This window comes from Pteropus medius, unplaced genomic scaffold (assembly GCF_902729225.1).
Source record: "Pteropus medius unplaced genomic scaffold, Ma_sr-lr_union100, whole genome shotgun sequence".
Classification (NCBI taxonomy): domain Eukaryota; kingdom Metazoa; phylum Chordata; class Mammalia; order Chiroptera; family Pteropodidae; genus Pteropus; species Pteropus medius.
Window position 1 is genome coordinate 5,482,856 of NW_024346667.1, and position 13,955 is coordinate 5,496,810.

The 13,955-nt window shown below is 41.9% G+C and overlaps 1 protein-coding gene across 3 annotated transcripts in view; it reads right to left on the reverse strand.

The window, feature by feature from the left end:
* Positions 1-13,955, reverse strand: part of TMEM131L (transmembrane 131 like) — a 136,608-nt gene that overhangs the window by 44,242 nt on the left and 78,411 nt on the right. For all 3 annotated transcript variants that reach the window (XM_039875925.1, XM_039875924.1, XM_039875923.1), the window contains exon 8: positions 27-104. In XM_039875925.1, coding sequence (XP_039731859.1) covers positions 27-104 — 78 coding nt within the window. The remainder of the gene's footprint in view (positions 1-26; positions 105-13,955) is intronic.

Here is a 13,955-nt window from a genome sequence, read left to right on the forward strand (position 1 = left end):
AGAAAATACTGAATTTTCTATTTTACCTTTAATCGCTGACACACTTTATTATGTAAACTGCATTCCAGTTGTACCTGCAAGAGGCTAGTATTAGTGGTTTCTGCCTAAAAGAAGAAAAAAAAAAAGGAAAAGAATTTAAAAGAAAGCAAAAGGCTTAATCTAGTATTAACAGCAGACAATCTATCATGTATTCAGAAACTTCATTTATGCATTCAACAAATATTTGAGTATCTGCTAAATTCTGAGTAGTATTCTATTTACTGGAAATATGACAATAATTACAGCAGGAAAATCTGTTCTGAAACCGAGCTTACATTCTAGTGAAAATCACAGCCTTTCTTTGTGCAACATGAAAATTCCGACTATGACAACAAGCAGATAAATATGTTCTAAATATGTACAGGAGCACTGTAGTTTGGCATCTCTTACACTTTTTGAACATTTCGTTTCAACCCAGGAGTCTACTTTTATTTTAAAGTAGGTTCGCCCGATAATAGCCCATTAACTGTTCTTATGTCTGCCTTCCATCCCCAGAATGACCTCAGAAGCGATGATGAAACCATAAGACAGGTCCAAAATTCAACTGGCTACCATTTTTACTAGGTGAAAGAGCTATGGACAGAAGAGACAAAGTTTATAAAAAGAATTAAGAATTCTGTCAAGTTTAAAGATCTTAATAGCCACGTGCGGTGCTATGGACAGTCAAGGAAATGCCAGTCCCATGCAGGGATACGGCCATGTGGGTGGGAGGGTGGTGGCTGCACAGAGAAGTGAGGGAGAGCAGCATGTGAATGTGAAGGGCCTGGCTGTGAGAGTTCCTCTTGCTGAGTTTAATGTGTGTGGCATAGTTGTCCCAAAAAGGCACTCGGCCTGGCATCCACAGCTGGGACGCGAGGAACGCTCTGTAAGGTAAGAAGGCAGTCCCCAAATCCCTGGCTGACAACTGTGGGTCAGCATCTGTTTACTCCAATAAGATTTACTACTGAATAGAATCGCCCCAATTATGCTTAAGTGGTTAGATTTATAAGAATTACCTAAGTACATTATATACAAGCCAATTTTTAACTACTTCGATTGTCATCCAGGCAATTAAAATACAGGGGAAAAAAGAATAAAGTCGATTACATTTTAAAATTTAGTAAAAGCTGGCCTCAGTTCACGACTTGGCCTCTTGAGGCATCTCCAAGCCCAGCGTGGGTGGCAGCCATCGGCAGACTGCTTGGTGGCTCATGCCTGGTGGCTGAAGGCAGGGCACAAGGGGCTGCTGCTGAATGTGGCCTGTGACAGGGCCCCTCCCAGGAGGCTCTGGGGCCAGCACCCCAGGTGGCTGGTGTCAGAAAATGCCAGAGCACCACCCAGGCCACATCCAAGGACAACACACCCAAAAGGCAGACAAGGCAGGTGCCAGACCACTGCTGAAGCAAATCTTGCTCCATAGGGTCAGTCCCTGCTCCTCCACCGGCCAGTCCTCAAGACCAATCAGCCAGCCCGAGGGTCAATCCTTTTCACTGATGTGCAAACAGCAACCAAGGCTCAACTACAACAGGAGGGCACACACAACCCATACAAGGGACACACCTGGAGCACCTGGCACAGGTGACCAGGGAGGCTGTGCCACTGGGCCCCATGGGACACCTACTACATAAGGCCACTCCACTGAGACTGGGAGACGTAACAGCCCTGCCTAATACAAAAAAACAAACACAGTGTGGCAGCCAAAATGGAGAGACAAAAAAACATATCCCAAAGGAAAGAAGAGACAAAGCTCTAGAAAAAGAACTAAACAAAATGGAGATAGGCAATCTACCAGATGCAGAGTTCAAAACACTGGTTATAAGGATGCTCGATGATCTCAGTGAGAACTTCAATAAAGAGATAGGAAACATAATGAAAGAACCAGCCAGCAATGAAGAATACAATAGATTAGATTAGAATCAACACATTAGATGAAGCAGAAGATCGAATCAGCAGTTTAGAAGACAAAGTAAAAGAAAACATCCAATCAGAAGAGCAACAAGAAAAAAAGAACCCAAAAGAAAGGAGGACAGTTTAAGAGGCATCTGGGACGTTAAGCGTACCAACGTTCGCATCAAAGGTACCAGCAGGAGAAGAGAGAGAGCAAGGGATTGAAAACCTATTTGAAGAAATAATGACGGAAAACTTCTCTAACCTGGTGAAGGAATTAGGCATACAAGCCCCGAAACTGTAGAGTCCCCAATGAGATAAACCCAAAGAGGCCCATACCGAGACACATCATAATTAAAACCTATACTGCTTGTACCTGTTCAGTAGCCCCTGGATCCATTCACTTCTCTTCATTCCTAATAACCTATAGATCAGAGCTCAACAAACTATGCCCATGGGCCAAATCCAGCCTAGTAACTGTGTTTGTAAATAAAGTTTTATTAGAACACAGCCATACTCATTCCTTGTGTATTGTCCATGGCTGCTTTTGTGCTAACGATGGCCTAGTTGAGTACTTGCAACAGAGGGTCTATGGCCTGCAAAGCCAAAAAATGCTATTCTCCAGTCTTTATAGAAAAAGTTTATGGACCCTTGCCCTAGTGGAAGGACGGAAGAGGCAGAGGCAGGTAAGCTATTGCACCAACTTCCTGCTAGGGTCCCTGTGTCCACCTCTGCCCTCTGCACTTCACTCTACACTGCATCAAGAATGAGTTTACAAATACGCAAATCAGGTCAAGCAATTATCTCCTTAAAACCCTTCAAAGACTTCCTGCTTGGCCAAACTCCCAAATCCTTTACTGTAGCTACAAAATTCAGGCACCTGCCTAGTCCATACCTCCATGTTTATACTCCAACCTCGCTGGTCTACTTTCTGCTCCGTTTTGCCTTAAGCCTCTAAATTTGCTGTTATTTCCTTTGAACCCACATCCCGGACTCACCCTCTCTCCCACCTACTTAAACCTGATTCGTCCATCATGGCCCAGCTTGTGTTCCCCGACACCACAGCACCTTTTACTTGACCTTCCTTAACACTCCTCATTAAAATGTAATGATATTTTTTAAGGTCTGTCTTCCCCAGCAGACTGTGAGCATTTACCACAATGCCTACCACGTAACCAGCACTCAACATACAGCTGTTGAAGGAAGAAAAAGCAGACATGCAGCCACGTACTTGCTTGAAAAGGGTAAGAAACTAAAACTAATGAACAATGGCTATAAAATAAAAGAATACATCAAAATCTGATATTTGGTGTGTGATTCTGATCTGATACTTTCAAAATGAGTTTAAAGAAAAACTCATATCAACACTTTCGACATTATACATTTGTAATTAAGTTGTTTTTGTTTAATAATTTACAACAATTTAACTATAGGTCTTAACCTGGCAAAGCAGTTCTCTTCCCTAAAACATGTCTTCAAATGTTGAAATAATGTTAAAAATTCAAAATTATGATTTTGAACATGCTTAAAAATCCGATTTGCACAGTAATTTGATGTGATATAAAAGCTCAATGTTTTGTTTGATAAATTTCTGGATGGATGAATTTATAACCTACCATTTGAAGTAAGATTTTTCTATTTGCTGGAAATAAAACAAAAATAAACCACTATATTGTTTCACTGGCCATAGAACATATTTCAGAATCCCACAAGGGGGCGTTCCAGCACCTCCAAACTGTCTTTGAAGCATACTAATTTTTCTCAAAGGGAAATTTAAACGTTCATGTCTTTCTTTTCCAAAAGAATAAAACTACTGCAATCGACTTTAAAAAAGAAAACTATAACCAAAACATGAGCCACTTGGGACACACACACATACACGCTGGGAGTACAAATTTCCCCTGAAAGGACCCCAACCAAGCTCGTTTGTGATGACAAGAGGAAGTCCCCTCATCCAGCAATGTGCCTGGACAGACTATGAAAGAAAAATAAACAAAAACCGATTTCTCTACTTGTGAAATCCCCCACACTACTTGAACGAAGTAGCTCGGAAATTTCATAGAGAAAAGAAAAAATAATTCCTTAGTAGTTTTCACATTAAGCCTACGGCATTATCCCCCTTTTATAAGATGTGGGAAATGTGGTTACAAAGGGCTCAATGACTTCGCAAAGGGTGCTAAAGGTTCGTTAGCAGAATAATGGAAAACAACAGCAGGTTTTTTAACACAAGTCAGTATTTTTTCCAAGTAAATTGGAATAGACCGAGTCTACTTTTCCTAGGTACTCAAAAGCCTAAAAATTCTTCAACATGGAAACACGTATTAGAAAATCATACCAAGAATTTACGCAAAGGTCAAGAAACTCATAATGAAAAAACTCCTTTTGTTTGGCTTGTATTGCCATGGTTTTGTGGTGAAGGGGTATGAATCTAGGTAACTGGATCTAAGAGAGAAAAAAGATCACCTTTCTTATTTGCTAAGAAATCAGTCTTTGTATACTGAGCAGAGTGTGATTTGGGGGCGGGACTATATGCAATTAAACAGTAAAGAAAATGATAAACATTTTACATGACTTTTATTAACAAGAGTAAACCATCACCGAAAAAAGTATACGAGAACCTATATTAATCTAGACAGAATGAACAACTTATGACATTCCCAGTAATAACCATGCATGAAACCCTGTCATTTAAAGATTATAACTTGTAAAATACATAAGGATTACTTAGATAAATCCTAATCTTAGAGTGTATATTTCTCAGACATTTTCGAATGCTAAGTTTAGAGGTCCTCATAAAGGTAAGTATCTTTTGCCAGCACATATATGAATGGGAACACAGATTTCACATAAGCCATGTGACCATTCCAGCCAGTGGCCCACACACAGTGCTAGGTACAATACATTCTATACAGCAAATGATTTTGTGTAAAATGAGCACTTTCTTGGGTCCCTTCCACACAGCGCTCACGCTCTATAACCAAACTCCTAAATTTAGTGCTTCCTGCACAACAGACAGAGTCAGCCGAGTTATTAGGAAGCACAGCTGGGCTGCTTTACCCCGATGTGAAACAGCAGTTGTGTGTCAACCCTCACTGCTGCCTCTACTGCCCTCCTAGTCCTCGGATAGTTAAACAGCTGAAACAGAATTTACCTATGTTGCCAGACCCACTCACTCAAATACTTGTAAAAACCTAGGAACTGGCTGGAACAACTTCTATTCTGTTTTGTTTTAACAGAAAAAGGGTTAAAGCATATGTATTCATTTTTCCTGATCCGCGTCTTTTGAGAAAAGGCAATGTGGCCAGACGACTGCAGCCAACATAAATCGAAGATGAAACCCCAGCCGCCAAACTTTGGGGACATTCTCTGTCCTTCCCATGATTCAGCTTCCTCTTCTACAAAACAGAGTTAATGAGCTCACGGCCACGTTACAACATTAAATGAGATACATATGCCAATCACAGGAGCACAGGGGAGGCCCTCAAAAGAGAGCTGTGTTATTTTCACAATTAATGCATTAAATGAGTAAAAGTCCACAACAAATAATTCAAATGCTTCTGGGAAGGGCTGTTCTCACGTCAAAGTTGTTGGAGAGGAACTTTCTCTTCCTCGCTCCTTTGGTTTCTAAGAGAAGAGATTTTTCTTTCCTTAAAACACTTCAAATTCTTTTTGTCTTATTTCACATTGGTTCAGAACCCAAGAAAAGAGAGAAATGTTATTTGCTGCACACCGCCTCCCACCCCCGCCCCCTGAAATGTGCCAGAAACCCTGAAAGGTAAATAAAAAGCAATTTAGAGAACAAAGGTAACACTTAGATATTGAGACTTTTGCTTGGACCGTGAGGCAGTGGCCTGTGCTGTGCAGCACCCTGGCGTTTACACTTGGGTGGCTTCGCTTTTAATTACTAAAACCTGGGCTGGCAGTTTCAGGAGAGCCACGTGGGATTTTCACCTTGGCAGGTCATACAGCGTACAAAGGCAAGCGGCTATTTTTATACAATTGGACGCTGCTGGGCCTTCAGCAAATGGCAAGTGGGTCCTAAAGGCCTGGCTCAGACCCTGAACCTGGGCCCGGGCTCGGCAAAAGTTCAGGCATTAAGATGCAGGCAGCTGTGGCTTGACCTTGAACAACGAAGGCACAGTTCTTACCTAAGTAGGCATGGCCAGGCAAGGTTAAGCTATGAAAAGAAAGGGTGCTGCCGTATAAAGCAGTACAGTGGGTCCTCAAAAAATTAAACAGAATTACTTACATCCCCACGTTCATAGCTGCATGACACACAATAGTCAAAAGGTGAAAACAAACCAAAATCCATCGATGGATGAATGAATAAACAAAACATGCCACATACGTATAATGAACTATTAGTCTTCAAAGGGAAGACAATTCTGACGTGGATGAACCTTAAAGACATTATGCTAAGTGAAATAAGCCAGTCACAAAAGGACAAGTATTATGGGATTCCACTTACATGAGACACCTAGAATAGTCAAATTCATAGACAGAAAAAAGAAAAAGTTACCAGGGCATGAGAGGGGGTGGGAATGGGGAGTAACTGTTGAATGGGTACAGAGTCCTAGAGATGGATGCTGTTGATGGTCGCACAACAGTGTGAATAAACTTAGTGCCACTAAATCACACACTTAAAAATGGTTAAAATGGTAAATTTTGTCTTATGTATATTTCACCACAAGAAAAGGAAAAAGGAAAAAAAGAAAAAGAAAAAGATATTCCAGTCAGGGCTTGCCTCAACATAGGGCTTCCAGAACACTATCTGCTGCTTTCATATTCAGGTGTTGAAGAAACGACTGGGTCCAACTCCTGGCCAGCAGTATAGACAGGCTACTCCAAAGCCTGTTCCTTTTCATACGTTGTCTTCATGGCCAAGCGTCAGAACTGTGAAAGGGTGCAGCTTAAATACATGACGTTGGTCCACAGTCTCACGAGCTGCCCCCCAACTCACCGACTCCAGATTTATGAACCATCTAAATGCTAATCACCGCTTTAGATTTCCAAGATCCAAAGTGACAGAGCCACAGAAGGGTGACAGATTTTATAAATAAAAAAGCAATAAGGGTATTCTTATTAAGGAGGCGTGCTGTCATGTTGGGTGGTGTCACAGAAGCAATCGGACAAAGTTATTGCGTGCAGAAAAGAAGACAACCACTAAAGTCTGTCCTTGGAACCAAAAGGCTCACTCCGGAAATCAAAGAGGTGCTGGAAGGTTAGAGAAACACACTTTAGTCTTCCTACCAGGCCAAGAGAACAAAAACCAAAAGAGGAAAGCAGATCGAAGATGGGGAGGAAGAAAGGGCTGCCCTTTGGAAGGAAGTTGACACCTTACGAAACAACTAGACAGCGATGAATAGGACAGGTGACCTGGAAGGCCCCGTGCAACAGACATAAAAAGAGACAGAGACAGCCTGGGATTGAACTAAAATGAGGAAGATAAATCTTTGTGCTTTTTGGAGCTTAAAAAAAAAAAAAAAACCTAATAAGAAGACAGGGAAGGTCTCAGCAGACTGTAATTGCTCCCCCAGCAAAAACCAGGATCCAGTTCTAGGAACTATGGAGAAACACACTTCTAAAGCTATGTACAGAACCCATAGTAAAAGCAATTGAGGACCTGCCCTGCAGCTTCAAATGCTGAGACGGCTGGACCAAGGGTTAGATCAGATCTGGGCAGGCGGCGAGGGGAGGGCCAGGGAGATCAGGGCATGTCTTGGCCACAAAGTAAAGAAAAAAGAAAAAGAATGTACCAATTCCAGCAATCAGTAGCAGCTTACAAGTGTCAGAGAAAGAAAGAGACCAACAAAAGGAGCTGATTCAACAGAAAGAAACTCAAATGAGCCTCCCTGAAAGGAAGAGGGGGACAGGGGATGACAAGCACATCCTGGAGGCATAACCCGAGACTGCAGAGAGAGAAGGGGCACACTCACGACCTGGAGGAGACCGGGAGCGGCTCACAGCCAAGCTCTATCCCCACTAGGCCCTAAGCTTCCAGAGTGTCAACAGCAGCTCCCCTTCAGGAATCTGCCGAGAACAATGTTCCACTTGAAATAAGTGGGGCAAAAACGGAAAAGCCTTCCCTAAGTAGTAAGTTCCAGAAGCCTCAGTAAGTCCGCGGTAAGAGGCGATGGAAAACAGTGTGCACAGATCTCCATGTCTCTGCTCACAGCCGCGGCAGACGCTCCATCCCTGAACAGAGGTCGACACCACTCAGCATGGGGTGCCAGAGACAAGGGGTCCAGCCAAAAGGCAAAGAAAGGCACACCCAGAGACTGGGCTGCCGCCACTACAAAGTTCTAACTCGAGGAAGACCACAGCTTCTCAGGTGCTCCTTCCTGAGAGAGGAGGTGCCATGGACAGGTGGCTCCTCCCCAACTGCAAACATCCCAAATTAGCGTCCTAACAGGCAGTCTCTCCCCAGCGAGTTCAAATGCCAAGATCTTAGAACGAATGGCATGAACTGAAGCTGAGAGGAAGGTGATGCTCTCTCTCTGTCCTCCACCCTATAGGAAATGCTGGGAACAATTTTGCTTAGAAATAGTGCCTTGAGGGCTGGCATGGGGGCATGTTTTCCAAATTCAGTGGATGAAAGGTTGATAATTTGATCTTTTTGTGTGTCTTACTAAGATCCTGGACCCAAGTGAGGCTCAAGAGAGACTTGGTATTAAACTACGATAACTTCTGAAACCCTGGGGAAGTCAATGCACATTCTAGTGAGAGCGAGCCCAGGCTACAGCTGCTGAAGTTTCCACAGCTGCACACAAGCATGGAGAACCTCTCTGGCTAAGACAAAAAAAATAAAATAAAATAAAATAAAATAAAATAAATAAATAAATAAATGAATAAATAAATAAACGAACGAATGAATGAATGAATGAATGAATGAATGAATGAATAAGGAGTTGTGGAGGACTTCAAATTCTTTGAATGTTAACTCACAGGACGAAATAATTTGACATGGGACTATCGCTTGGAACTTTCATGTCTTGCCAAAGGACTGAACCTCTGAATTTTAAAATTCTCTAAGAGCTTTGTAATAGGAAAAGGTTTACATTGAAAACTTTTTTTAAAGTGAGGAATATATTTTACTTATGTGCCAGGTAATAGTTCAAAACACTTTACATCTATTAATTTATTCAATAGTTACAGCAATCCTATGAGGTAGTGCTTTATCACCTATTTTACAGATAAACGAAGAAACAAGGAAGTTAGGTCATTTGGCCAAGGTCATTCAGAATCGATTTTTACCCAGGTGGTCTGGTTTTAGAATTCTCCTTCCTATTTGCTACACTGTGCATGTCTAGGATGGGGCATCCTCACACAGGTGGCATTTTTTCTTGGAGTATCTTGACTCTGTGATTTGATCCCATTGCAAAAGCTCTGATAAGCTGTACTGTATATCATACTTGAAAAGAATCTGGAATGGGAAACAGACGAGAACGTGAACTTTCAACCTTAGGTAGAGTGTGGTTTTGGAGAAGATTATTAATGAATTATTATAATCCATCTCAGAGCTTTCTAGGGGCAAGCTCATCAGTGTGCCCCAGCCATCTGAGGGGGACCAACAAAGAAACAGGGGGTTTGGTCCTCCTGACAGGAGGAAGAGGCTCAGGAAGATGGGAGCACAGCTGCTGGCAGTCTGAGGTTCTCCGTGTCAGAGAAGGGAGAGCAAGAGACTTAAAAACAGGTGAGCCCAATGGGCCTGGAGTACAAAACCGAGAAATGTTATAGGGAAAGGATTCTCTTTCCCTAAATACTTCTGTCCTCTTGCACCAAGCCTTCCTCTCCCCTTAAGGCAGAGGGAGCTGTCTACTAGCGGGCAATAGACAACAATCTGGCGCTAAAGGCTGGGGTGGCAGGGGTGGGGACTTTGAGAAGAGCTGGTTTCTTTTACTTGATATCGTGGGTAAGGATGTCTGTCCTTGGTTCAAACTTCCTTCCGGGAGACCACCCCATGCTAAACCCCAGGAGTTAACCTCTTAGTTAAGAGAGCAACCCTGCCTCTCTTCCCTCGGCTGATACAGAAGAAGGTGGCTTGTCGGTAATATAAAGTGGCATTTCAGTTCTCTGACTGCTGATTCTTATAGATCTACTAGTTCAGAACATGGCCGGGAAAAGAGGTGCTATTTATAGGGCATCTTTAAGTGTTCTAACCAAAATTTCTAGAATAGTCTAACATAATGAAGGTTTGAAAGACGTCAAAAAGATTCGTGTCTTGTAACTTCGTAAATAGCTGAGATTATCATTTCTTCCTTTTAAAGATCATTTATTCTATTATCAAATGAGTGAGTCAATTCTCCTGGGAGGCAAGAGAGGCAAACACTGAGTTTAAAGAAGGACCAGGAAACTGTATTCTCCTAGTAGCCAAGAAAGCAGAGACTGTAGAAAGGCAAACAGGGAAAGATGGTGGGGGAAGATTCTACCGCCTGTAAAACACAGAAGAGGGAAGAAAAACGCCCACCCCACACCTCCTGGCATTATTGCTAAGCTTTACCATGCTCTCTTCCTTTTTTCCACTCACCAACCCTCTCTCTCCTCTCTCCAAGTTCCCATTCCACTGAATCATTCTCATTTGTGTCTCCAATGAACAGAAAACATTTTTAAAAATTTAGGCCATTTTCTTGCTTTTAGAAATGGTATTCAGAGGTAAACAGCAGGAGGAAATTAGGTAATGGCGTGTATTTATCTAACATACAGTAATAACTTTCCAGAGTCTGACAGCTTATCATTTTTATATAAGATCAAAGAACTTTTGTCATACAAAGAAATGTTATTAAATACATTATGATTACACACAGATTCGAAGCAATTCTCAGCTATTACACCCAGAAACTGTTTTCTTTCACTTAACTAATTATGTAAGATCATCAGGAAAATAGAACAGCGACAGAGGTCTTTAACCTTTCCCTGTTCTCTATCTTCCACCTCTGAATCCTAGATCAGACTTTTGCAACTTATTGGTTCATGACGAATCCGACTCTTTCCATTTCTCCTCTGCGATGGAAAAAAACTTTCCTTGTTCCTCTCCCTGTACTGATTTGACAGCTTCCCTTCTAGACTGCCACAGTTAATTGACAGAATCAGCACCTCCGGAGACAAGGAGCAGGAAAGCAACTTGGGGTGCCCTCTACCCAACCAGGCAGGCGCCGGGCTCCGTGCAGGCCCCGGACTGCAGTCCTTGCCCAACACCTGTCCCGGGCAGGCAGGCACAAGGGCCTGACATCACCATTTCCAAAGCGAAGGCTATGCCAATATTAAAAGGTTAGGAACTCCTGGTCTGATATGTATCAAATATCACACCGAACACCCAGAAATAATCTCTCCTTTACACAATCCGGTAACGTGACACTGGCGGGGTGAGGACCCCGTTCATCACACACACTCAGAAAAAAATACTAAAGGACGTGACAAAATATTCACTCTGGTTACCTTTGCTGAGTGTGACTGTGATCTTGGGGCTAATTTTTCATTTCTCTGATATCCCCTGTGTTTTTAAAATTACAGCATAATTTCTTGTAATCAGACTCTTTTATACGATTCAATATGGTACCATGTTGCAACACATACACACACAACCATCTTTACGAGGTTTCCTATACTGCCTTATAATTTCATTTTAAACAATAAACATTATTTTACAATGATCCCCAAAACAATAATTTAAGTCCTTTTAACTCTCTGAGATAAGCTTATTGCTATAGTGACTCTATATGCCAGATTCTGAGACAATTTCAAAGATTCTGTTTTGCCCAAATAAAGCACTGAAACACTCCCCAAATCTCAATGGCCTGGCTCTAAAACAGCACATGAGAAAACGATAAAAATAAAATTTCTTGCTTTTTCATGAGCCTAAACACAACTGTACTTACATAACATATCCTACTATATATTTTAGGGTTATGAACAGAGTATATAGTCTAGCTTGTACTCTACTATTCACTTGTCAGACATCTCTACATAAATATCAAAATTATATCTTGGAAGAACTACTTAATATTCTGCTATGCTGATATACTCAAATTTATCAAATCCTATTCCCACTTTTGAGCCTTTCTGCCATTATAAAAAATGCATTTTATTTGGATTTATCTTTCCTGCAACATGAATTACTAAGTCAACAGATGTGAAAATCATTACAACACTTACTGTATATGGGGAAACGTTTAAAGCATACTAAGGTGGGGCTGCCAATTCTGGCTCTACTCTCAACCTCCACCGAGTAACTTAAACTCTAAGTCCATTCTATAATTTCTAAAATAAGAATAATACCACCTGCCCTGGTAGTAAATCTACTGAAGGTCAAACTGGTTGGTGTGATGAAAAGGTGAAGTTATGCAAATCTTAGATGTTACAAGGGGCAGATGTGCTATTTGGGGATCTCAACTTAGATGCCCACTGACTCATCTATCTATTAAAAACTCTGGGGGCCCTCAAAGTACTAAACGCTAAGTTGATGGTGACATTATAAAAATGAAAAAGAAACAGGCCCTGCCCTACCGAGGCTCATGGAAGAGCAGGGGAGGGGACAACATGAAACACTAAATGTTTAAAGCAGGGGTTTGAACCAAGTGCCATGGGGACTAGAGCACAGACTCGTCCGGGAACCCAGACAGGCGCCAGAGGCGGCGGCATCTGAACTGGGTCTCAAAGGATGGAATGAGAAGGATAATTAGAGTTCGAAGGGAGTAAAAGCTCATGGAGGTGAGATGGTTTGTAAAATAAAAGGGAGGCCACGTTCCAGGCAATGATGAGACGTTTATGAGGCCAGAGGAGAGGAGAGAGGGGTGAGACCTCTGAGGCTGGAGAAGCTGCAGCCAGGTGACGAAGGAACTTGTACGCCAAGCGTAGGCACTTGTACTTGATCCTGTAAATAACAGGGAACCCAGCTAGCACAGTGACCAGGGAAATGACGGATAGTTCTGTGTAAGATGACATTGTCGGCAGCAGTGTGACAGGAGGCCTAGAGCAGAGAAAGACTGACTGGGAGGATAATCCAGGTGCCGGACGATCACAAAACTGCGACAAAAGCAGAGGAACCGCAGAGTCTCAATCAGACCCGCTGTGGTTTCTCATCTGCTAGGAATTCTCACTTCATAAAGGTCAAGACGAACGAAAAAAGAAAGGACCAAATGAAGAGGTTTAAAAAGAAAAATACAACCTTAATTTCTTGTGTTTTCCTACGTTCTTCCTGAGAGCAGATACCTATGGGCAGCAGAGGGACAGCCGCTCCACTGACCCCAGTGATTGCCAGGAAACCCTGGGCCAGCAAGAATTCAGACAGAAGATGAACCACACAAACACTCTTGTTTTCAGCAGAAGGGAGTAAGCCATTTAATCCAATTCAGTGGAGCAGGAAAAATGCAACAGTCAGATACCAATGGGCAACGCACGTAAACAAAAAGGACCAAAGTGAGCCCTTAGTATAAAAAAAATGAGAATTATTTGCTGGCGTTCTAGTTTATTTCATCAGATGGATGAATTTTTTTGTTATTCTGAAAAACAAACTGGGATCTTAACCTTAGGATTCATTTAAGAGAGCAGAACCAACCACAATGCATATGACTTTATGGATATTAATACTCTTTCACCCTAATATAGAAATAAGATCAAATAAAATGAGTGTATTGTTTGACCATTTCTCCTATTTAATATTCTTTTATAAAAGATCAAATATTAAACAATGTCCTTTTCAGAGTGCTTTAATAAAGTAAATCTCTGTGGCTCTGGGTTAGGCTTTGTGCTGGGTGTTTTACAGGTACTCATGTAACGCTTCCCAAGAGGCAGTGTTGCTTGGTGGAAAGACCAGAAGCTTAGAAACAGACGGAGGTATGAAACCAGCTTCTTTATCTCATACAGGTAAGTATGTTTTCTTCCAGCTTGTATCCCTAACATAAATCCATCATTTTTTTTTTTAGCATGATTTAAACTTGATTTGTGTTATAGCCAAATAAATCTTTTAACAGCTTAGCAAACAACGAGACCAACCGCTGCCACAGTGTTATCTGTTTGAGGTAATCTGTGATAAGTGGCAAGGAGAAGTGAGC